Source organism: Limanda limanda, chromosome 19 (genome assembly GCF_963576545.1).
Source record: "Limanda limanda chromosome 19, fLimLim1.1, whole genome shotgun sequence".
NCBI lineage: Eukaryota > Metazoa > Chordata > Actinopteri > Pleuronectiformes > Pleuronectidae > Limanda > Limanda limanda.
In genome coordinates, this window is record NC_083654.1 from 7029538 (window position 1) to 7056215 (window position 26678).

Sequence of the window (26678 nt, forward strand, 5' to 3'; positions counted from 1 at the left end):
AGAGTCTGAAAAGTGTTGTGTGCTTAGTATCAGTGACACATTTAGACTCCTCTGGTAGTGCTAATGTCCTGTAGAGGGCCTTATCTCTGCAATTATTAATAATCACTGAACATCCTGAAGAAAAATTGGTCCCATCTGATCTAAACTCGCAACAGTGTGGGCTGAATCTAAATTGGTCTGCAGGCCTTTGGGAAACAAGACCCACAGAACAGAGTGACCTGTCAGACTGGGAAGGAGAAATAAATAACTGGAGAGCTGCTCGGCCAAGTTCACTTTCGCTCCAATAGCCCCGGTTACATGGACGAGAGGAGTCAACGCCGAGTCCAGACTCAGCGTCTGGACCATTTAGATCAGGATGACAGTGTGATCCTGAACTCTGTGCTTGGACACTAAATCCTCAGACCACCTTGTAATGTTCAACAGAAATTACTGTGGGGGTCAGAGGAAAATGTCATATAACATATAACATAATGACCCATATGACAGATTCCAAGTCCTATTTTGTATTTGCTGAGATGGACTTGAGGTTTTTAAGGAATTCAGCTATCCAAAAATAAACAACAATTACCAGAATCATACGAGGTCACAATGACCTTTGACCACTGAAACTAATCAGTTTATCTTGGAGTCCAAAGGACGACGGGTCCAAAAGAAATTTCCTTTCCATAATGTTGAAAAGGCCCTTTTGTGAGGCCACCGTGACTTTCCCTTTTAACCACCAAAAATCAAATCTGTCATGGCTATCTTGAGCTATCCTGTCAGAATTGGAGGGACAATTTACTCCGAAACATATTGCCTCTGATCTGGCTGATTGTGTTCCTTGCTGGTGATTCGCTCACCTGTCATCCTGGACTTTCTGCTGGTTGTAGCGGACATGGAAGTCTCTGAGCTCGTCTATCAGCCCTGCAGATAACATCTCATCTACACGAGCGTCCAACCGCTTGTCTAGAGCTGAAAGAAGGAACAGAGGGGGGGAAAATACCAGTTAAATAAGACGGACACACTTGAATGGACAGGAGCTCCTACTTAAATATCCACACTTCTGTTGTTTGCATACATAGAAGTGGTGATCCTTTCTCCTTACCTTCCATGTCAGCATGCAGCCAGAAGATGCAGGGGTCTGGGTACCTCAGTGGTCCCCCCAGCCCATTGCCTCCCTCCTGCCCCCTCTGCTCCTCCAACCACTGACTATGGGGGATGCCTGTCTCCTTGTGGATTTGAAGGCTCCTGTAGATAAACACAAGCAAACTATGTCAAGGCTAAATTAAACCCTCAATTGCTTCCCACTGGCACAGACTAAACAAATTGTTTTCAGATATTTCTTAGACTGATAAAAATTCTCTTTTGTTTCCATTATAGATTAGATAACAATCCATTCAATCCAATGCAAATGAAAACCTGCGATTTTCCGTCTGAGGAACAAATTAAAAAAAAGTTCCAGAATAGCATAAATTCTTAAGTTAAAAATGTACAACGCACACACCAAGGGGCAACAAAAAGAAAAAAAGGGCGTATAAAAACCCTGATTAACAAAAAACAAGACAGGAAATCACATAATTTGTCTCACCAGCACACAGTTACGGGTTATCTTCTAAGATGTTGAGATATAAATCCAACACAGATTTTTGAGTCGTGCGTGGTTGCACTCTGAGGGCATAATGAAAAGATGATTCCTGTCCTCGCCTGTCATCTGGAAGAACAGGGTAACCTAACCTGCTCACACTAAAGACCAGAGTGCACCGACTGCTACTCATCAAGCTGTGAGTGGTGTGTGCGCTCGCGTGTGTGTGTGTGTGTACGTGTGTGTAAACAGATACTGTCTATCTGCATAGATTGGGTGGAGGCCGTATACTGTGACTGTCAGCCTGAGACGGAACATTAGAAAATTGAAGACACTGTTGTGCACTCATGTTCACACATAAGAGTTAGAACAAGACACATCCGCAAACACTACATACCATATTATCCCCAAGGTAAGAAGGGCAGTTTGACATATCCCCTCATCACCTCCACCAAGGTCATGTTTTTATGTTTCTGTGTGTTTTTCTGCGACAGATTTCCATGGAATATTGTGGAAGGGTGGGAAATGCCCAAAGGTAGAGACCAATAAATTCTGGTGTGGCTCCAGGAATTGTTTCCACTCCCTTTAACATTGCAAGATAGGACGTTTTTAACATCGTTTCTCATAGAATAATTTATGAGTGTGTGCAGCTTGGTGCAGATCAAAATTAAAATACAGATCTGGTGGACTTTAAATGAGATTTCATAAAAGGATGTTGGGCCTTGGTGGCAGTTAAAATGCTTTAACAATGACAAAAATGTTTCTAAATTAGATGAACTTGATGAAAGAAATAATAGCTTAATATCCAATAATTATGTCAGCTGAACAATAAAAATAGGAAGAGCTAATATGGAGGTTTACCTTTTATGAAATTAGTTGGCCTAGATTGGTTTTGGTTATTTTCACTTGGGCTATGTGATGGCGTTTTTCTAAGAGGCGATAACTATCATTTAGGAGAAGACAGCGAGTTTCTAAATTCAGGGGCCACATCCTTTGGAAGCCGCATTTGAAGACCTATTACGTCACAGCGTCGGCCGGCGAACTGAGACACAGCTATAGAAGCAACAAAGACATTACCTGGCAATCTTGCGTTTGTCGTTGGGGTGCAACATGGCAGCCATTTGGGGGTCCACCTCCGCCAGACGTTTGTGTAACTCAGATCCTCCCAGTTTCTCCAGCTCCAACTTCCTGTTTGGGGTTCCATCTCCTCCATCTCCTGACTCTTCATTCTCCTGCTGTTGGAGCATTTAATTTAAGAATTTAAGAAATGACTGAAGCTGCCTTTAAATATCTTAACATCAAAAGCTGAATACATCCTTTTCAAAACGGTGCTTTGGGTTGGAAATAACCAGAAGATAAATAGAATCTGTCAGACTTTTATTACAGCACCCCAAAGCAGTGAAAGCTCCATATATTGTGGTGTAAATCGGTGGCTTAGTGACGCACACAGGACGATGGATGAAGGGACGTGTGTTTGTGTTGTACTCACCCCTGAATCCAGCAGGACTTTCCACAGCAGGGACTCAATGTAATAATTTGTTCCTCCAACAACGATCGGCAGTGTGTTGCTGACGTGCATCTCATCCATGTTGAGCGTGTTAAGGAAGAAACTCATCTGCATTTTGAGATCACACATTTTCAATGAAGGCAAAAGAATTAAAACTGTTTAAATGAGCCACTTATTCAGTGCAATTCAAACCCTAATGGCATAAAAACAAGTACAGCTGGTTCTCATTCAGTCACTGTGAGAGGCGGCCAGTCACAAGTCCTCGGGTTATTTGTGTCTACAATACGTTTTCAAGGAAGCGGCTTTAATGGTTTTATTTTTTGTGCAATTCAAGACAACAGTGGAAATCCAGACGAGCGAAAAAATAGAATTTTCCGCCTCTTTGATGTGAATGTTCCTACTTGAAATGAAGCGTTCAAATAACAGCAAACATTCGAGTGCACAGACAAACTGAACAAAACACTTCTGGAAAATTATAAAAAAAGGAAAATGATTTTAATTATCTGTTGGATCGGCTCTCTTAATGTAAAGTGCTAAACCTTATATTTTTATTTTGGAAAAACAATGTAGTAAATGTAATATAACAAGATAACACTAGAGAAAATACAAATCAGCCAAAACCTCCACATGCTGGAGGTGTCCTTTAATGATTCCAACAGCATGTGGAACAAAGAGTTATAGTCTCAGCAGAAAGAAAATAAGTATGTGCATGGTGTATGCACATGTGTGAATGGTTGTGAATGCTCATTTATATTCATATGGACAATACTCACTCTAAGCCCAAAAGAACAACTCGAAATACATCCAAAATTCAAAGAGACCTCTACTTTACCTTTAAATGATTTTACTTGTCTTTTTATGGTTTAGACCCAAGCTATTGTTCCCATGTTAGCTATATCCTTGACTGTTTTCTGCATTTGTTAGTTTGTCCATATGTTCCACAAATCGATGGCTAAAAGGTACTCTCAATAAACAAGTCAAATCAGAACAGTCACATCTGTGCAAACCAACTATCTTCAAATTAATACATGAAACTAACATTTTAACATGGTTTTTCACCATCTCAAGTTTGACCGGGGCTCCTGATGAAAGCACACATCAATATGCAATTTCTACAGCCAATAATCTGGGAATGTGCGTTGAAATGTCTGTACCACTAAATCAACATAGTGTGATATTTGAATAAATGTGCCAGGCCAAAGATTTAAAACGCAAAGCAAAGATTAGAGATGACAATAAACAATGCCTTTAAATGTGTGCCAAATTCGTTTTTTGTCCATTCCTATTCTATGAATCATCTTGTGGACAACACGAGGGGCCCTAAATCACTGCTCAACTGAATATGCTCTGATTTTAGACCATTGATCAGTGAATCCAAAAATTTGATAGACCACACAATTACCTGATTCATTGAGAGAAATAATTGAAAGATAAAGCAATAATAAAAAAAACTGTTAGCTCCACCCAAAGAGTCTTATTACAAACTCAATAATAGCAGTATATTTTGGACCACCTCTAAATCTGACAAAAAAAACAACATCAATAATGAAGTTGTGTTTTACAAACCAGACTGGTCACACACAGACAGAGGCTACGTGCCACACCGTTTTCCTTTGTCTCTCCTTCTCTGTTGCATCTCCACTCCTCTCACACCTCTCCTTCTCTCCCCTCCCTCTAGACGCCCACCCTATCTGCTCAGGGATAATTAAATAACCACTCAAACAAGATAAAGGCCCATCAGCCGTCGTCCCCCCCCCCCGCTCCCTGTCTCTCTAACACGCAGCAGTGAGCAAAATTGAGCGAAGGGAACAAAAAGAGCGCTAGAAAAATGAAGGCAATGAAAGAGAAAGAAAGGATGAGGACTTCAGACAGGAGTTTACATGATTGACGTGTCAAGTGACACACACACACAAATCACTTCTTTTCCCCCTCTATCTACTTCTGTTCCATGCTTTGCGATTCAAAAGCCTCCACATCACAGGCATCCCTTTAAACTGTTTTCATCTCTCTTTCCATTTCTCCCTCTTCCCACCAGAAGACTTGCGCAGCACCGATCCTATTCTTGGAGCTACCGCATCCCCTCGCCACACTGGTGTGCGTGTATGTGTGCGTGTATGTGTGTGTATGTGTGTGTGTGTGTGTGTGTGTGTGTGCGTGTGTGTGTGTGTGAATGTGTGTGCGTGCATGCCATCCTGATCTATTTATACCGCCTGTAGTTATCGCCTCCCCTCTCCACATCTGTGTGACAGTCGGTGTCTGCATGAGGGTGTGACTGCCATAAGAGTGTGTGTGTATGTGTGTGTGTGTGTGTGTGTGTGTGTGTGTGTGTGTGTGTGTGTGTGTGTGTGTGTGGACACCACAGACAGAGACGCCTATAAATATAGTCTCCAGTGATCTCTCTCTCTTTTCTTATTTTCAGTGCAACATCTGCAGAGAGACATGCCGACAAAACGAGGACATATAGCTGCATATCTTCTACACACACACACATACATACACACACACACACGGACGCGCACACACACATACACGCCCGCAACCGGAATACCAATTAGGTAAGCCACGTTCACACTGCAAGCCTTACTGCTCAATTCACAGCTGTTCCCATTGTCTTTTTCTAAAAACGTGGCCAGTATCAGATTCCGATGTGAACTGGTCATGGCCATGATGTGACCCGCGTGGGCAGAAGAACAACAAGACGTCACGCGCAGCATGCTGTGTCAGGAGGTGGACAAGGTGAAGAAGTCGGTGATTACCTGGAGGCCACAGATGTGAGCGTATATATGGTTTCAGTTTTCTTTTGATTTCAAACACAGACTGGTAACGATACGACCCATCAAGTGTCACCCAAGACAGCAGCGACGGTCAGTGGAGGGACAGTGGGTACTCTTAAGCACTCTCGTCGTTTTTCTGCGCATGTCGGTCACATGAGGGCCATGACCAGTTCACATTGGAATCTGATCCAGGCCACACTCTTTATAAATAAAATCAAGGAAAAAAAAATCTGAATTGAGCACTGAGTCTTGCAGTGTAAACATAGAGACAAATAGTTTTTTTCCTGGTGTTACCACTTATCAATAACAGGGTGAAGAAGTGTCAGGGGTGATAGTTACGTGTGGAAAGGGGTTAATGAGCAAATACTGTTTCTCTGCTTTTCACAAATTTGCCGGAAAGGATATTAGAGCCAGAGCTTTATTCCTGAAGTCCACCACGGTGTAGCTGCTGACCAGCGGGTCCACGAAACTGATCATGTGGTGTCGGCACTGGGAGAGCTCCTCAGCCGTTACCTTATTGGTGATGATGTCCAGGCCCTGGTACACCTGAGGGACGACAAAACGGAAACCAATCAACAAGGAGGCAAACAAGAGCAAATCAGAAGAATTAATGATTCAAAGGCAGGTAGAACAGTGGAATATACATGAGAGTAAATAAAGGAGATAATATCAGGAAATGACTGCAAGCAAAGCCCCAGAGTCTACAACGATTTGCTCTGAGAGTAAGACAGCACTGGAAATGATTTGTCCGAGAAAGCGTAAACTCTTTGTCAACGCTGTACAAAATTGTCCATAAAACAAACAGGTCAGGATATTGAAATCAATGTTAGTGGTAGGGTGTGCACAGGAGTGTGTGTCACTGTCAGAATCGGGCTTTTATAGAAGGAGGAGGGACGAGCGCTGTCCGTCTTCCTCGACAGATGAGATGACTCGGAGCATTCCTGCAAATGATGCTACACACCTCCCCTGTTCATTTTACATCGCCCAGTGACGGGCCAGGCTAAATGTAGCAGCTGGGTGTCATCTTTTCATTCTCATGCACACACAACAATCTACGGTGAAAGTCCTCGGCTGGAAAACTGCTGTCAGGCTTTCATTTTGAAGCGGCTGAAATTAGTAACCAGTTGTGAATATCTTATTCTTCAAGGGCATTTAAAGGGATAGTTCACAGACTTTTTTTAAAATTCCGTTTAATTCCGTTGGTGGATCAGTTTTAAATTTAGCAAGGGAAATTACCTGATAAATCAAAGACCAGGCCAGCGCAACAATATGTTGTTGATAGCAAATTATAAACATCTCCCCTCATTTATCATGTGAATACACCTCTGCAGCCCTGTCTCCTGCTGAGCATCTGTGTGTAGTCTACTGTCAACCATTCAAAAATATGTGTGTGGGGCTCAGAGAGTGGGTTGCCAGGAAAACTTTATGAAAATCCCTCTGAGTCAGAAATTTCCCATACACGTTCAGAGGACCGAAACTTCTGATTGGATTGAGCCTTGATTTTTTTTTGGTGGGAAAAAATCTTGGTGAAGCGCTCTATTGTTCAATAATTCAGAGTGGGACTATAGAGCCTTTAATCATAAGCACTCAACTGTTGGGACTGAAGCACACTCCCCAAATGAACACACAAGTATTATCTTTACAGCGTGAAAGGACAAGTGAATGAAGTCACTCTAGACTTCAGGTTATGTTGGTGGTGGTTGGTTTTCTGTCGACTACACTGCCGCTCAATAAGCCCAGTCCGGGAACAATCATGCATAAGACTCTCCGTTTCCCTCTCGAATGACAGTGCTAGTAAAATCTTTATGGATTTTTTTTTTTTTTTTTACAGTCCACTGACACACACTGCCACAGCGCACCACATCCACAGTACGCCACTGTTTGTGCACAGTGTCTATAGAGCGCTCGATTTTTCCCACTGTGTAGTCACAGAGTCTTCCACAAAGACGTGGAGAATCCTGAAAGTAGGATAAGCCAGTCTACAGCATGTGTGGAAAGTTATCAAAGTCAGAATGTGATGGTGTCTGGCACATTATACATTATATTCCATATTATACCCTTATCCTAATGACTCCATATTTTCATAACCAGATTCTAAACAAGTAGTGAATTATTGTAAGGAAGATTGAGGCTGTGGTTATGCTTGATGGATGGTTCAATGCGCGCACGAGCTGTGACATCAACACAAAGCCTTTCCCACGATGACAAGGTACAACACTGCCACACAGAAGAAGAAGCGCAAACAAATCAGTTTGAGCACTGGCTTGTGTCCTGCAGGAGCAACACTTCCAGCTTGTGTGCGCTTCTTTGTCCTGACAAACCATTCAGAGGTTTTTCGTACAGTTTCTGTCTCGGTAATCTCCCTACAGGAGCCATCTGAGAATTTGTATGCTCCTTCAATGACATTAATGATGGAGTATAGAGATGGTTGCGCCTAACGCATTGTGGTACCAGCTGAAACGTAGAGGGAGCACCAGGGCACTGGCACCCGACAGCTCTACTGCCCAGCCCAGATTGCGCACTGCCCGGCCACAGCAGCACCAAGCCTGGGGCAGACACTCAAGGAGCCACACACAGATCCACTTTGTCCACTTACAGAGTTGATTTTGGGTCTAATCATTCATGTTTGGACCGTTAAAACATATGTTTTTTACTGTTTTTACTGTCTCTGTCAGTGATTTACTGCTCCTCTCTGTGTCTGTCATTCACGCTGCGCCGAGCAGGCCAATTCAAGCCAAATCGCCCCGCCATCTCCTCCTACTGTCCTTACATTATCTAACTTTACAAATTCTGTTGTTTTTCTGCAATTTTTCTATGGAGGAAGAACCCTGAAATTTCTGGCGCGCATCACCATAAGCAAGGACGGGCTGGCGGGCATAGGATTCTGGTGCATTTTAGTCCAACCTGTAGATAGCTATAAAATCAACCTTATCCCTGACTGATCCAAACTTTTACATTAAATAATCAACTTTTTAGTTATTTATTCATTGACAACTTTACTGTACAAACATAAATATTTTAACTGAAGCATGTCAGTCTTTTGATTTCCACAAAACTCTGGCTTCCCTCTCAGTGGCTTTTTTCCTCTCCCTTGTCTTGTAAGAGTAAGTAGGTACGATCTAAAAGTCAACTGTTTCAGACAAAGCACGGGGACTTTACTAAATATAAACCGGCACGGATTAACTGTATGATATGGGAACAATGTATCACAGATATGCCTTCAGAAAGTTCCACTATATTGTATGTTATGTTTTAAAACATGATTTGGGGCCTCTGACACTAGTTTGCATTCATTTTCAATTGCAAGAAATACAAAAGCATTCTGAGATGCACAGCTAGTTACTGTTACATTGCCTGTTTTTGTGTGCGTTTGCAATTGTGCGCTGCAAAATTTAGTGCTAAAAACCATAAATGAGTTCTATTTTTTCCACTTCTGGTTCCCACTTCCCAGAGTCAATGGTTTTTTTGATGTGTTTTTGGTTAGATGACTGAAATAAGGTCTGTGGTTAACACAAGTTCAAGATATTTTCACGGTCTACTCCCTGCAGTGAAAGAAAATACATCAGTAGATACCCAGCTCCTGATTTCTTTAAAGCTTCCAAAAAAGATGGTTCCCAACAAGTGGCTAAAGACAACCAAGAATGATGAGAGCATTAAATGTCATCACGCCAAACAAAAACGGATGACCTCGCATTTTCACCTTTACACACACATTCTGATACTTGCACCAAAATAAATTACAGGTTGGAAGCTTAGTAGTGGTTACTATGAAGTCATGAGGCAGTGACGTAGTTTATTTATAAGCTAACATGAGCTTTTCATTTCTGGTCATATTCAGGCTTCAAAAATCAAAGAATCATGAAAGCTGTGTTCACTATAGAAGATTATATTGCTGAAAGAATGAAACAACTTGTTTTCTGTTTAGGAAGCATTTTGTGGTACAAGTCGAGACCACATCCTCTAGAACACGCCCCGGCTTTGTTATCAAAAATCTTCAAGTCATCTAAATCTTACACTTCAAGGCAACTCTGTTTAACTCTACATACATGCACTGGGTAATTAGTGTAACTGTGCGCAGGTTATTGATCGCATCCTTGGTGACAGTGTGTGTGGGCTGCGTGTACTTGGCCAAATGTTCTTCAGCACCACAGCACCCCGAAAGTGTGGAGCACGGCAGGGTGGAACAACCCAGCCTGGTGAATTATTCACTGCTTCTCTGCACGACAACACTGTCAGCCGAGGGAGGGAGGGAGGGAGGGATGGATGGATGGAGAGCAACAACGTTGGAGAGAATGAGAGGGAAGAAGAAATGAACAGACAGAAGAAAAGACATAAGAGCACTGTGTACTTGTTACAGAGAACAGGATGCTCCCTGGCAAATTTGCACACATTATCCACCACAACTCTCCTCTCTGCTCTTACACACACACACACACACACACACACACACACACACACACACACACACACACACACACACACACACACACACACACACACACACACACACACACACACACACACACACACACACACACACACACACACACACACACACACACACACACACACACACACACACACACACACACACACACTTACAGATTGTACAGAGAGGATACGGAAATATGGTGAGAGAAAGACAGATAGAGGCGCTCAGAGACAGAGAGTGAAATCTGTGTGTGTATGTGTGTGTGTGTGTGTGTGTGTTTGTGTGTGTGTATGTGTGTGTGTGTGCGTGTGTGTGTGTGTGTGTGAGAGACGTATTTAAAGAGCGCGAGCCACTTAGTGAGTAAGGGTCATGTGTCTCTCATTCAGAGCCACACACCTCCCGAATTAACACGCTTGCTCCCCACACAGTGGGGGGACAATGGCTCTCTTCATAACACACACTCACAACTTTTCAGAAGTTTACAAAACACGCTCACCACGTGGCCCATTCAGCAACTGTCTTGGAGCTTTCAGTCCCATCATATGACCTTCATCAAACGATGGAATTACGACAGTTTTCATGGAATTTTAGGTTAAATTCAAGGTCACACTTTTCCGAGCACTTTAAAAGGCTTTGAAAATCTAGATTTAAGGACAACCAGGCAAGAAAGATGTGATGTGATACAACTGAAAGATACTAAATGGACCTCATGTTGAGATTTTGTGAACTGCTGTGTCCAAGGACAATGACAAAAGTCCATATAGATTTAGAGCATTTTGGAATGAAATATATTCTTGTGTCTTTTATTTTACTGGGTTTTACTAAAGCATCTCTTTTACTATCTGTTTATTTTTACTCTTTTTAATTTTCATCCATTGTGGGTGCAAACATCACGGCTGAGTGGGGACTTTCTGTGTGGAGTTTTCTGCTAAAGTCCAAAAGATGCAGATTGGGTTTTGGTTAATTGGAGACTATGAGTCCGCTTGTACACTACAAAGTTTGGACCAAAGTGCATGTCTTTGTCACATGACATTTAATCCATTTTGTTTTGGTTTCACAGTGCAAGTTAAGGAGTGGACTGAAGAATTTGGTCTTGATGTCATCACAAATGTTGTCTACATCTACCTATAGCCTACATGACTGATTGCATTTTTAGATGGGCATGTGTCTGACGTTGCCATGTTGTCAGTTGGCCTACAGAACTTTTTTGAAATGAGAAAATTAATAAACCAGTTCCCTTTGTTAATTTCGTTGCAACTGTAATATCCTGATTGCTACCAGCAAAGTGAACACTCCTTGTCGTTCATTCATTATATCTTCTGTGGTGGAGACTACAGGCGATCCTGTGACTTTCTGATTTTTCTTATTCTTCCCTTATGCCGTCTCAACTTCTTACAACTGGTCCTAACGTCTGAACTACCCAAAATGAACCGAACCCATGGTTCAGCTAGATCAGAACCAGCCCCGCCCCCCGCCCTATGTCAGCTGGGAACAGCCCCTGATTCTCCTCGCTCTTGCCTTTCTTTTTGCTCAAGCAGTCTCTTCTGTCGTTCCTCTGCCTCCTGGCAATCCCTCTCACTCAGCCCATTCTTACCTGCCAGTGGGAACACGCAGTTAATCGTTATGTAACCACTCCCTAATGTACATTTAGGTGCTCTCGTGCGAACAGTAACAGAAACATACTGTGAAGATTTTAATTTTGCCTAAACCGGGACAAGACAAAAGACTACAGGCGTGCAAATCAGAAAAAAACTGTAAAAAGCCACTTGAGTGCAAGATGTGAGGAGAAAAACACTTTGAGGGGAAGCTGCAAATGAGAGGGAAGATGAGGAATAAATTAAGCCTTACAGTAGAGGTGGTGGAAATGAGCTACAAATTGCTTTGATGTTAACGCTCAGAGGAATCAGATAAAAAATCAACACAACTAATCATGTTTATACGTTTGAAAGAAGATGTCACAATAAAGGAGGCGGGCGGGCAAGTAACTCAGCGTTTTCTTGAGTAAGATTCTGAAAGATATGGGACATTTTTTCCATCAGCTGGGATGGAGGGAGGATCTACTGCATTATAAAGGCTTGTTTATGCTCATAGATATAGAAACAGACAGATCCTTCTATCCATATTCTTTGTCCTACGACGATGTAATGACAAACCTGGCGGTCCAAACATATGTTGTGGGGGGGGCAGTGTAGCCAGTAGTTCAAGCGAGACGACATTAGGACACAAAGAGGAAAGCTCAGCAGTAGCACAACTTTTTCAGGAGAGACATTATATTACATGTCGTTTAGATGACTAGGGACTTTGTGAGTTGGTATGAAACTACAGGCGTCTACACGATGTTACTTCACCTGAAGGAAAAATTAATTAGTTGTGATTTGAGTGGTTTGGTCGCAGTTAATGCTGGTCATTTTTATATTCTATCTGAAGACCAAACAAGGAAATGCACTGAGCTCTTTTCTTCTCATGGACAACGAGCTATGCACAAGATTTGTAGGTGGACAGATATTGTAACAGCCAGCTCTAAACTACAAAGGGATGAAACCATAAATGTTCCAGTCTTAGGCTGCGTACACACTTCTAAGTTTTCTCGTTGACATATGTCCTCATTTTGTATCATCGATGCTCAATAAACATACAAAAAAAAAGAAAACTCATTGACTGCTACTGATACGCCTGGCGTCCTCACTCCTTTTTTAGAGATGCTAAAACTGAGAAGATCGAAAAAGGATGCTGTCTTTCGTTTTTAGTTTGAAAACTCTGAGGTTGCATTTAACGTTCTCCAACGGCAGTGTAGTAGTGTTGGATGTAGTGTGGTGATGTAGTGTTGTGGATGTAGTGTTGTGACGTAGTGTTGTGTCACTTTTCTATCATTTTCCCAGCTTATCACATTCAGCTCATTGCAAACGTCATAATTCGCGTTAATACCCTTCAATGGAAGCCCAGCAAACGTGGGTTCAGCTGCCTACTCTTTCCTGTCCCGCTTTCAGATGGATGTGAATGGGTGAGAACTGAGGTGACGGAGTGGCTTGTGTGCAAGAAGAGAGGAATGCCTCTGTGTGAGTGTGAGAGTGAGACAATGAGCTCAGTGTTCGAGCTCTACGGAGCCTGCAGCCAGCCGGCCTGCCTGGCCAACCTTACGCCCTGCACGAGACAGCTGTTCCTCTGCCACATAAATAAGGAGATTTCGTGGGGGGGGGAGCAAACAGAATGAGGGCAAGAGAGATAGAGGAGTGCGGGAAAAAAGAAAAGAGACAGAGAGAACAAACACTCATTGAGACATATAATAAGATTCAGAGAAAGCCTAAAAAGGAGATGAAGCAGACCTTGCAGTGTAGTATTACACTGATGTAGCAGTGATGCTGATCTAGCAGTATCCGCGCCAATAATGTTCCTAATTAATTGGCCAAACGAATCTGATCCAAATAGACTTTGGGAGCCAATGAAACGCAAAGCTCATATCGATACCAGGCCACATCCTGTATGTTGTGGAGGAACAAGATCCTTGGTATTTGATCAGTACTTAGGTATCAGACAATAATCGGAGTTGGAGAATCAGAATCGGAGAAAGGTCTGATTGGCACATTGGCTTAGCGGCTGTGGCTCAAGAGGTAGAGCGGGTCATCCACCAACCACAATGTTGGTGGCTCAGTCCCTGGCTCATCCAATCTGCACTCTGATGTGTCCTTGGGCAAGATACTGAACCCCAAATTGCCCCTGACAGGGTGTGAATGGTGTGGCACAGACAAAAGCCCTGTGTATACAGGCACTGTATGAATGTGTGTGCACTGTATAGCACCTTGCTCTAAATTAAATAAATAAATCCTGAGCATTTACATTAATTAATAGGAGCACATCAGAGCTCCCTCAAACTTGCCCTTGACTTGTGACATTTACATGAACAATTCATTGGTGTAAAAAGCCGGCGTGTTGAGAGCCGTGATCACAGACAATAGCCGGGTCAGTTGTTGTAGGTCAGCCCTGGTGCAGAGAGGAAGACGGAACAACTTTGTCCTTAGTCTGACCCCTGGACACGGCCCGACAGACAAACTGTAATCTGGCTCTACATTTATATCCTCCTCTTTGAATCCCTTCCTTCTCTCTGCCTCTTTTTTTTCACCTCCTCTATCCTTCCCACTCAAGGCAGCATCCTTCAACAATGTATCCCTCCATCCTCCTCTCTCTTCTCTCTGTGGGGAATGGCCCAGTAATGCCAGACTAATAAATCATTCATGGCACTGCACACCCACCCACCCCCCCTTCCTCTTCCTCGTCCACCCTCCTGCCATCCTCCTCTCCCTCGCCGCTTTACTGTAGCGGTGACCGCATCACCACACCCGAAGACTGCACGCAAACACACACACACATGCATGCAACACAAATAACAGTTCATCAGCTTTGTTTTTTGGCTTGCTCCTACAAAGGCTTAGATTACTTCAAAAAGATGCATCATAAATCGGATGTGGGAGGCGGCGGCATCGCCTCACTTACAATACAAACAGATACGTCAAAGCCCAGACAGGTCATAGCCACACCAGACAGATAGAGAGACAGAGGGAGGAGGAGAGAGAGAGATAGAAAGAGACGAAGAGATATGCACAGAAAGAGAGAGAGGAGGAGGAGGGATGACTGCGAGCGTATTAGAGGGATATAACACATAGCTGTGGGATGTGTTTAATACGTAGATTGCAGTTGATGCAAGGGTGTGTGTGTCTGTATGTGTGTGCATGTGTCTGTGTGTGTGTGTGTGTGCCTGGCCAATAATAATCACAACGTTTAAGCCTCACAGCGGTCAAAGCATGACCATCAAACTTAAAAAATTAGCTCTTTCCTCCTTGATTCTAATTAAATGGCGCTACAAGTACCAGTGTGACACATGGAAGCTTCCACACTGTTCACTAGAAAATTAATAAGCCTTACAAATTCTCCGCCTTCATCACAACTTGCAGATCTCATGCTCGCTTTACGACAGCTTCTTCTCTCATACACGCGTGAATCGGAGGTCACCGGCCCCCGATACTTCCAATAGTTCCACAAACTAATGCAGCCTAATGGTCTATGCATGTGCATGACCTGTTAAATTGCCCTTGAGGGCCACTGATGGCCCCTTTAGTAAATTACTCCAAAGACCTGCCAACAGCGGACAAGCCCAGCCCCTTTACACACTGCACTAAAACTATTTATTTTGTCAAAAGTTAGCACATTACAAATCTGCTCGGGCACAAAAAAAAAAAAATAACGGGCACAACCTTTGCCCAGAGTGGAAAATGTTGGGAGATTCAAATCTTGAAGTATTAAATAAATTACTCTGTCGGTTTTGTGTGATTTAGCCAATTAACTCATAATTTAATAGACTTTGCATCACTTTGCATTACTAATGAAAAGTCTTGTAATGATCCATTTAGATTAACTTCCAAGTTTCCAGGCAGCACTTATTTGAATACAGTGAACCTGTGTGTTAAAACATATCTAAGATATAGCCTCCACAGTTGTATCATTATAAAATGCAGAATTTATCTCAGCAAATCAGCTGTTAGCAAAGACAACATCGCTAGTAATTGATTATTCATGATACGAATCAGTGAAGGAAATGTTACCGTAAAGACCCAATCAGCCAGTGGTTGTGAGTTTGTACGTTATCGTTTCCAAACTTCCAAACTCTACTTTGTACATGAAGTGCCCCAGAATCTATATTGAAACAAACAGTATTAAAGATTCTTAAAAAGGACTTAATCAACACTGTAAGAAATATATTGTACTTCACCATAAAGTTGCCTCTGTATATCCTCAGTTACAGCACATAGAATCACCTGAATGACCTTCCTGATCCTTCCTGTTTGCAAACAAAGCTGCATATGTGGTATAAAAAAAAGAAGAGACTGACAAGACGTGTAAAAAACATGGACAGTGTGCCAATGTTGATCAAGTGAAGAGTGAGACAGGAGACGGAACATTTCCCTGCAGTGATGTTCAGCCGAACATACACAAGGCAGCGTATATGAACAGGGAAATCGGCTTTGAGCAGACTCATCTAATGTTTCAGGCTGAGCATGAATCACCACTGAAGTGCACTCACTCTATCCTTACCGACACAGCCTGTGTCAACCGCCTCTCATTACCAATAATGCCTCGCAAAGCGCTGTCGGCGAGCAGCGGCTTAATAAATCACCCTCTCCTGAGGTCACGCTTTAACAAATGATGTCAGCTCATCAAAAGCTCCGATTTAAACAATCATTGCAACGGTCACCTTTTGACCTTAATGTGGTACCAAAAAACAGGTCTCAAGTTGTTACTCTGTAACGTTCTAATATTGCATTTATAAAGTATATACACCCTTCTAACACTTGGTTTGAAGGCAGATAAGTTTCACAGTCACATATAGGACATCTCAGAAGCTTGAAAATCTTCTGATAAGAAATGTATTTTCCCAAACAGCCCATAGTGACACGGTTAACGCTAATAGAATAAAAACATGTCGTTATTAGAGCCCAACTGATATGAATTTTTTTTGGGGCCGATGATGATACCGATATAAAGGAGGAAAACATTTAATGTATTAAATTTGGCAATGATTCCTTAATCAGAGGGCAGTGCAGAGATGAAAGGTTTTGATAATGTACCTCGTTAGAAAGAAAGAGGTAGGTCCTTGTGCCCAGATGAAGTCACATCATGTAGATGCATGTAAATCAAAGCTGACATTGAGAACCTCTCACTGACTTAATCTTGCACATATCAGATAATTCGGTTAATACTTTTTCGGGGCATAACATAATCGTCCATTAATCATAGTAAAGATAAAAGTTTGAAATAATTACAACATTTTATTTTAAGTCATATTGCACAGCCCTTAAACCTCCATATACGAGTATCTAGAATCCAATGCGAATAGATTTAAAAAAAACTGTACAAGAAAAAGAACATGAGGAAATGAAATGTGAAAGGGCATCGAGTGCAGTTAAATTTAGTAAAGGATGGGATGTGCTGTACTACTAACCCAGTTCTGGATTCTTCTCATTTGGTGCAAAGGAACCCCGGATTCTCTGTGTAAGACTTGAAATTGATGATTAATTTTAGACTTGTGGATACCAAGTGAGATCATTCCACTGTGGGTGACAAATTTTAATCGGACAAAGATGCTCACATTTTCCCATAAAAGACCCGTGACAGTTGAGCTGGAAGCCTCTGAAGGACCCCCTGCTGGTCCTCAGACCCCACTTTTGGAACCACGGGGGTTTACACTACTTTGACTGAGCCTCATTCAATGACAGTACAGCACAGCACTTGTGTGTGTGCCATAGATAGCATGTTCTTTTAACGAGTGAATAATATCCCCTTGCATGTCCAATGAACTGTGGGCTGGGGGCATGGGCCAGGGGCAGGAGGAGAGAGAGGGATCCATGATAACACAATAGGAGTGTTAGGGAGTGTGGGAACCAATTCTCCGCGGGACAATGGACACTTCCCAGTGGCCACAGCGTGCCCATTCACCATCAGCTGCTGGGCTGGCGTAGCGCGACGCTGAATATGCACCAGCTCAGCACAATGCTGCTTTCTCCCAAACAAGACCAGACTGTTTCCTATCCCAAAGACAACACAGGCCAGCTCTAGCCTACACACAGCCTCGTTCTCACACAAGCAGTCTCTTTCTCACTCACTCTGTGTCTACGCGTCTCTCTCACCGTCACACACACCAACAAGAGGGCAGCAACAGGTCTGCAGAGACAGGCTGGGGCTGCCGTGCCGCAACTAGGCCAATGTTCCTCTCCACCAGAGCTGCTGCTTCTGCTGCTGGTTGAGATATTCTGGGCTGACATGTTATTAGCGTAACCCAGTTTACCCAGTACCAGGTGACTGTTGGAGGAATCGCTCCTCTGCAGGGACACACACACACGCCCAAGGACAATCCACACCAAGGGGCAGGAAGGTGGTGCTGAGGCAGGAGAAATAAACCTGATTTGGATCGAACGAAGGGTGCTGAGTGTGTGTTTGTGTCCGAGTGTGTGTGAACGTATGTGACATTATGGTGCTCTAAGGTGACCCAGACTCAAACCAGTATCCAACCTTTTCTTTTATGTGCGCGCCCCGTGGTAGCTTTGGTAACAGAGCCTGAGAACCACAAGGGAAAGCATGGCTGAGGGAGAGAAGAGTAGTGACGCAAGCATGACAGTTTTCAATTGTTCCGGTGCGCTCACACACACACACACACACACACACACACACACACACACACACACACACACACACACACACACACACACACACACACACACACACACACACACACACACACACACACACACACACACACACACACACACACACACACACACACACGCCTATCTGAATACAGCAAACTCACAGCACTTGGCTCTAACTGTCATGTTGAGGCCCATTATATATGTGTATTTGACAATGTTTCAGTATCTACAGTTTTTTTTATACATTGCTTAAATTACAATAATGACCATTCAAATCTCCCTGTGCAACATCTGCACTTCATGCTACACACTTGTATCAAAGTATCCCTACACAACTACCACCTGATGCCATTCTGCAGAGTGCAATTTTTAATTTATCATGGATTGCAAATTAGTCATCTATAACCATAAATGTTTGAGTGTTTTCTTATTTTATTACGCATGCTGTATATTCTATCACAAATGCTTAGTGTTCTGCATACAATGTTACATTTTAATTTCTTTGAGTTGGATCAACTGTTTTCCACAATTTTTTCATCTAAGAATAACAATTAAATGTGGTTTTCCTATAAGAAAGTCGCAATTAAAGGTTCAGTGTGTAAAATGTAGTGACATCTAGTGGTGAAGTTGCATATTGCAGATGACTTCCCCTCACCTCAACCTCCTCTTCCAAACATCGAAGAGAACCTGTGGAAACCTTCAGTTGTCAAAAAAAGGTGTTTAGTTTGTCCTGTTCGGGCTACTGTAAAAACATGGCGGCCTCCGTAGAGAGGACCCACTCCCGATGTAAATATAAAGTATTTAAATATAAAGAGCCCATTCTAGGGTTAAGAAAACAACAGTTCGTACATGTTAGATGAAACACACTAGTGAAAACATCCCGAGGATTACTTTATATTACATTTCTGCCAATAGGTCCCTTTTACCTTAACTTTACACACTGAAACTGCAAGCTAAACTAACCATTTTCACTGTGACGTCTCACAGATTTAAGTCACACCAAACTGACTTTGCAAAATTAAGTTCTTTTAAAGGTTTATAACTCACTCTCTCTATTTATACTATTTGTGCTTCAATCGTCTCTCTATATATGTATCATAACCATCATCTTCCTTTGATACCTTAAACCACCGTGCAATAACTATCATACCACTTAAATACATGGTGCAATATTTATATTATTTACATTATCAATCATACTTATACCTATATACAGATCAGTCCCTGTACTGCCATGATTGCTTTTGGCACGGTCGCTACCTCGACTTGTGTTAACTTACATTTTATTGAACACGTCTTTTGCTTCTATTCATATTTCATTTTATAGTTGCTTATATAAACTGTGTATATTTTCCTTTGCAACTCTTTCTAGGAGACACAACTTGATTAGAGGATGACACTTTGAATCTAGACTACTTATGGGGTGCATGTTGACATTACAAATCACAGACTTAAAGCTGAGCCATATCTTATGAGATGAGAGAATAGGGAGCAGCTGGGACATTTACAAAGACACATGCGAGGGACGATCAGTGGAGGACTCATTACTAGATGATCTGTCTTGTTTAATGTGCACACACTTCTTTACCTGTATGTGTGTGTGTGCGCTGAGATAAGTCACTGCACTGTTACTTGGTGTGCCTGCACTGCATTGGACCTGATCTCTGCAGAATGTCTGTTGCGTGTAGCTATCAGATCATGTAGTCATGTGAGCTGCTCAGCTGTCCTGTCCCTGCAGCCTCCTGCGGGCAGGTTGGACTCGAGCCCGTCAGATCAGCCATGAGATCACCGGTGGAAGGAGCTGGACTCGACCGGCTGCAGTCTACTATGAACAGTCTCACTCTGCAACATTCCCTCGGTTGTGTTTGTGACGCAGTAATATTTAGCTTCATGTAATCTGCATTACAGCGACGACAAATCGCACGTTTAACTCGCTTTATCTGTGTCATCCAGAGCACCGTGGCCGCCATGTCCAGGTCTCCCTGCGGCCTGTCCTCGTGTCCCCGCGGCTCCTACCTGCATGGAGTCGGCGCTGATGATGTCCCCCCGGAGCCGCTTCCCGAGCTCCATCGCCAGCTTGGACTTCCCGGTGCCGGTGGCCCCCAGGATCACCACCAGCGCCGGGGCCACGGCTCTCCGCACGGCGCCCTGCATGCTGCGAGTGGACGCCGCCATGATGCCGCTGCCTTCTGACGTCGCCGCGCATGCGCAGCCGGAGCAGAATCAAGAGGTGGGCTCTGTTACCAGGCAACAGGCAGCCGTTACTGTGGCAACTTGTGGAGGAGGCTGGGGGAGGCGGGTCTTTCGTTTTCAGATGAAATAGATGTCATTATTATGTAACGTTTTCACCTTGGTGGTGCACACAACGCTCTGATTAGCTCCTGCTGCTTCACCTTTCATTTAGCTGGATTAAAACCAGTATGTTTTTTTGTTTTTTTAAGAAAAGACGAATCAGCCAATAAGACGTCAGAACACTTTACCCTCCCTGATGCTGCATTTGTGACCGCATCAGATGGTTGATAACATTTACAATGTGTGTGAACAGGAAAGACTGCAGAGTGAGTAGTTGGTATCGTTTCTATGGAAACTGTCTGAGCTCTGCAGCTGCCAGCGCAGATGCTTGTTGCCATGGCAAGGATGCCAGGATGTGTTACATTGGAGGCTGCTCAGAACAAATGGCGAAGGGGGGGGGAGATGTACGCTCACTCATACAGGTGGTTTTGCATGGGAAGCAAAGAGAACAAAACAACAAGACTGTGACTCTGATCGTGAAGCCACATGCTGGGATTTGAATGTTCTAGATTTATTTGTTAGGATTAACCCGTGGATGGTTACCACCTAATTTGATGCAGCGAGATAAGGATTATTATTCTTGTGCACGTGTGTGTGTGTGTGTGTGTGAAAGGGACAAACAGGGACGACAAAACATGTTAATTTATGATGTCAAACCATGAAATTTATTAATTCTCTGACTTACTCTTCATATATAGAGGCGTATGAGGTACAGAAAAAAAAAAGTGCTGAGACAAGGCTCCAAAAATCACCATAATTGAAAACCCAAAGTATAGCAAGCAATGTTCACTGCTACCAAACAAATAAGATTAAAAAAAATACAGGGCACACCACTGCTGAATTGTGCACCCTATTGGAAAAAAAAAATCTATAAATCAGGGGCTACTGGTGGTTTGTGCTGAATCAAAGCGGTGTTTTTAGAGAAAGAGGAAAAAGGGAAATATTAATGATGATATCCTGAACCAAGTACATGAATCCTCAGATCAAATCTTCTAATTCTCATCTCTAAGGGTGTTTTCTGATGTTATGTTATATACTCACACACACACATTTCTGTTTCTTTTTCTCCTCAAGCACAGTCTATGGGCCTTTCGCAAGAGCTACAGAGGACAGGGTTTCCTGAGTACTGATAAGAGGGGAGTACGATGCTACACGCTGTGACAGTCATTTAGAGTACTAGATCCAGGAGTACAGTGTTCTGTCGCATGGCTTATGGGACAATAGGGAGCACCGGGCTTTCAGAAAAGAGCAGAGAAAGCAGTAACATAAAGGTCACTAAAGGCTACACAGAGACAGGAGTTTAATCGGTAGATCCTCTTAAGCAGCCCACCACCTCTCTCCACACCAGATTTAAGAGAGCACTGCGGCTCCAGTGAGTCCAGGAGCTTTTAGGTGCTCTCCAATCCAGACTGAGCGTCAGAGAAAGAAGACCTTATCCGCCAATTTTCAGCACATAATCCACCAGTAGAGCCCCTGCCAGCTACATAACAAAATAATTAGCTCACACGGAAACACAACTCGGTAGGAAAATATAGTATAAAACTTTTTGTCAACTCTCGACTTATACAAATAAAGAAACCCGGAAAGAAATGAAAAAGTAATGAAAACAAGTATGCATTTTAAAAACAAAACTGTGTGACAAAGTGGCTAGTGTGATCAATGTTCAGTGAGTGTTTTTATTTTGACTCTTTTTTTTTTTTCTCAATCATTTTTTTTTTTTTAAACAAAAATAGAAGCTTTGAGTTATCTTTGAAAAGCCAGCAAGCCTGGCCCCGGTGTCAGTTACACAAGGCCGAACGAAAACTAGGATGAATAGTAGACAGCTCTGGTTTTGGTTTGGAAGGGACTGTACAGTAAGGGTACTATATACATAACATCCAACAGTTTAGTCTGTGTACATTGAAAGGCTTCTAAAGGCATTACATCAAATGCAGGTAACAAAAAAAAAGGAAATGTACAGTTGGAACTCAGTGGGTTTCCTCTCCAAGCAGAAGTTGGCATCTCAGACGTACAGATTAAATTGAAAATGCTCTCTAAGAGTTTCTTTTGGTTAATTAACTGAAGTAGACATTCACCCTTTGGCTGGTCTCCATCACACAACAATAAGAGTGTGAAATCGACATTTCTCAAACATTTTTGCAGATTGTTGCTTGTAAAATATGATGAATCTCAAAACAATGCCTGCATGGCAACATGTTTTCAGTTACTGTGGGCAAAAGTGCTGCTGGCAAAACATTTCTTATGAAACAGGAAAAAGACAAAATCCACAAGTGGAGTCAGTGGAAACCTGCAGGCACAGACGTCAGGACTTAACCTGAGCTATTTCAGGAGGTGCTGAGCATACCGCGTCCATCCAGTCACAATGTTACTGTTGCATGGCTCAGTACAGTCCAACTACAGCTCCCTACATCTCCATTATCAGCGGGTATAAAGATGGAAAGTAGCTGCTGAAGCCGAGGGGGGGGGGGGGGACTGAGGAACAATGAAGAAACAGCAGGGAAGAGGTTAGATGCTTCTGAGAATGAGGGGAAATTGATGGTAAATGGAAAATATAACAAAGCAGAAGTTTGAAGGGGTAATCAAATCTAGGGGGCTCTTCAGATTGAGTGGAAGAGGAGACGTCAGACCAGACCATGCAGCAGTTAAACGGCAGAGATGTAGTTGTTCATCAACTAGAAGCTGTCACAGCAGACCTTTCAGTAGCAAGCAACAGAACGTTTTTATTAAGGGGAAACATACCAGTTTGACTAATCTATACTGAAATTATCCGCCCAAAAGATTCCTCATTAGTTCAGTCCCTAGCTTGCTGTTCAGACCGGCTTGTGGCCTTGTCAATCACTCAGTAGCTAATGTGCAAACCACAAAAATAGAAAAACAGAAGAAAAAAAACAAAACAAAAACAAACATCCACCCGCACTATTCCAAAAGTGACAAACTCAAAGTGAACATTAGTGTCTTTTCTCCTTCATGTAGTCCCATTGAGTTCTGTGAGTGTAGGTGTGTGGTGACGGCCTGGCACTCAGGAGCGCTTGAGCTTGGCCAGCCTCTGCAGCAGCTGCAGCTGCCGGGCTTTCAGCTGCTTCCTCTCCTGAGTCTTCTGCCTCTCGCTGGTGTGCAGCTGCTGCAGGTACTCCGTGGCTCGCGTCAGGATCGCCACCTTGGGCGTCTTGGGGCAGTCCGCCAAGCCCGGGATCTCGTCCCGCAGTGACAGGAAACGCGAGCGCAGGTCGTTCCGCCGCTTGCGCTCGAGGAAGTTGTGCGCCTTGCGCTTGTCTGTGTCCTCACAGTCTGAGGACTGGGGGCTGGAGGGCTGGGAGAAGAAGTGGGGCTTCGATGGGGAGCATTGGAGATGGGGGGAGGAGGAGGAGGAGGACGACGAAGGAGGGGATGAAGGCGACATGGAGGAGGTAGGAGAGCAGGCGCTGAGGTTTGGCGACTCGGACCTCGCCCCGGCCGCGGTTCCGTGAGACTTTCTGCCGTCTAAGTTCAGAGGGGTGTGGCCGGGCCGGGGCTGGTGGTAGTGAGAGTTGTGGTGGGGCTGGGGTGCCTGTGTGGAGGCCTCCTGCCGGACCCTCTTGCGAGGAGGTTCAGGGGGCGTGGGGAGAGTGTCCGGGGATGGGGCAGCGTAGTTGTGCTGCTGTTGGTGGATGGAGATGTGGAAACGCTTCATGCCGGGGTCAAGGGGGTCAGCCCGCACCGTGATGGTCACGGGTTTACGGGTATTGACTAGCCGACGAGGTTTTTGCTGCTGCTGCTTGTGCTCCACTGTCACCACGTCAATCTCCTCTTCATCCTCATCCTTGTCGTCTTCATCATCTGAAAGAGCAAAAGAAAACTATTAAGGAAATGTTTTATTTGAGGAAAAGCAAACATGTGGTTTAGACTTTAGGCAATTAAAAAGGGTGGTCTGCCTCTGGACACTCTCCCTGGCCCTCGGACTCCTCAGCACCATTAAATGCTTCTGTCAAAATGAAACGCACACTACCTCAAGAAACCTGCATGATCTCACACACACCAAAATACACACTCTCACTAATGCTGCGAAATCCTCACTGCAGTGGAAAGTCTCTCTATTCATTCATGTGGTGGACGAGAGCCAAGAGATGGAGCGGGTTAAATAGCACCAAGGTGAAAATCAGCAATTCTTCAACTTGTTGAAACAAGCCGATTAATATTCACACATTTAATAAACCATTTGCTGCTGTAGTTAGTGGAGGTGGGCGTGTTAAACTTAAGGAAAGGTTCTTATCGACTAGATTCCCGCCAGCTGACTAGACTCTTGGGAGAATTCCAATGCTCTGGTGAAGTCACTTTAAAAAGTAATTGCACCTCTATGGATTCGACTGCTAAGAAAGTGGTTTCTCTGTATGAATCGCACAATAAAGAGGGGACTGATAAATGGCTGTGGAGGGAGGGGTGCCCGTCGATTATTTTCATCAGCGTTGTGACAAAAGATAACAGCTCACATTACCGGGCATACGGACCCAGTTGCCCTACAGAGGCTCTTTACTGGAGATTAGGCAGAGGTGGATTTCATATGATTTGCTCATTCTCCTCTTCTTCTAAGCTGACACTATATGCCCTGTCAAATGCTGCCTCACGTCAAAGAGTCCAGCCGACCTCCTAAACGGCTAATCCCGCTCTATTCACAGCGCCCGGCTGGCTGGGACCAAATCCACCCACTGACACAATTGGCGCTGCAGCCTGTTGAGTGGAGGAATGCAGCAACAAGTTCCCTTTGTGACATTCCGAGCACCATTATGCATGGTCCAAGCTCAACATCACATGGCAGCCTGCATACCGAACCCAGTCGTATGGGTTCACCGAGGGGCAGAAAGAAGGCCGGGAGACAGCCGGGAAATTTAGAGTAAAGAGCGAGGGATGCCTTTCTTTTCCACTCCTTGTTTCTTAAAAAAAAAGTTCCCAATAACTGTCATTATTGTAATGCTGTCACTTAAGAGGCGGGGAGTGTGGTTATGGGATATTGTTATCATAAGTCAAACTGGAGGAGCAGGGAGAGGGAGCAGCTGGTCTGCTGGAGCCCTGCCAGGCAGCAGATGTTTCGATGGGCGTGTCACTCTCTGGGCTGGAAGCATGTGTTGAATGCACCAAGGTAACGCAATGCAGTCATGTGCCATGCCAGCCCTCAGTGGCTGAGAGAGGCCACAGCAAGATGCTGTCTGCAGGAGACAGGAGTGTCCCCCACAGACCATGAGGTGCCCGGTGCACTAAGAATGCATACTGTAACATATCACAGGGACACGCGGGAGGATATAAGGAGGGGACGGTGACTCGCTTCATCAAACCAGAAACACTGAAGCTGGATATTTGATGTGGTACTGACCTGATGAGTCGGTGTGAGACTCGGAACCCGAGGACACTTGTTTCTTGCATCCCCCGGTTAGCGGGAAGGTGAGCACCGCAGCGGGGTCCACACAGTCCGCCGCCAAGCCGCTGAGGGCCGGCGGGTCGACGGGGCCACACGGCGTCCTCCCCGGGGAGGAGGCTACGGACGCGGCGGAGACTTTCGCGGTGGTCGCCGCCGCTGCTGCCGCTGCCGTCGTCCCGGGACCGGAGGCGCAGCGCTCCGCCACCACTCGCTCCAGCTGCTGGCCGGCAGAGAAGCCGCTCCACATGCAGTCCTGGATGATGATGGAGCTCAGGTTCCCGAAGGAGGCGTTGGTCGCGGTCGGCTTGAAGGGCAGCTCCTGCTGCTGCTGCTGCTGCTGCTGCTCGTCCTCCTGCCCCAGGACCTGAGACACCCACTCCAGCTTGTCCCCGAGGGTCGGGCACAGCAGCCCGACCCGTCCCGACCCCTCGACCGCCCGCACCGGGGACATGGGCGGGGTCGGCACCAGCTCGAATTTCTTCCATATGTCCTCGCTGGGCGCCGTGGACTTGAAGAAATCCTCCTTCG

At 44.2% G+C, this 26678-nt stretch overlaps 2 protein-coding genes across 2 annotated transcripts in view; both read right to left on the reverse strand.

Moving 5' to 3' along the window:
• Positions 1–20644, reverse strand: part of trit1 (tRNA isopentenyltransferase 1) — a 36950-nt gene extending 16306 nt beyond the window's left edge. The window contains exons 1-6 of the mRNA XM_061093109.1: positions 20486–20644; positions 6248–6388; positions 3051–3149; positions 2639–2796; positions 1085–1227; positions 840–951 (exon numbers count right to left, since the gene is read on the reverse strand). Of these exons, the coding sequence (XP_060949092.1) occupies positions 840–951; positions 1085–1227; positions 2639–2796; positions 3051–3149; positions 6248–6388; positions 20486–20644 (812 nt within the window). The remainder of the gene's footprint in view (positions 1–839; positions 952–1084; positions 1228–2638; positions 2797–3050; positions 3150–6247; positions 6389–20485) is intronic.
• A 2649-nt stretch (positions 20645–23293) lies between these two features.
• The window catches only part of LOC133026200 (protein L-Myc-1b-like), a 3479-nt gene continuing 94 nt past the window's right edge, over positions 23294–26678 (reverse strand). Inside the window, exons 1-2 of the mRNA XM_061093068.1 lie at positions 26106–26678; positions 23294–24577 (exon numbers count right to left, since the gene is read on the reverse strand). The exon at positions 26106–26678 is cut by the window's right edge and continues 94 nt beyond it. Coding sequence (XP_060949051.1) covers positions 23781–24577; positions 26106–26678 — 1370 coding nt within the window. The 3' untranslated portion in view covers positions 23294–23780. The remainder of the gene's footprint in view (positions 24578–26105) is intronic.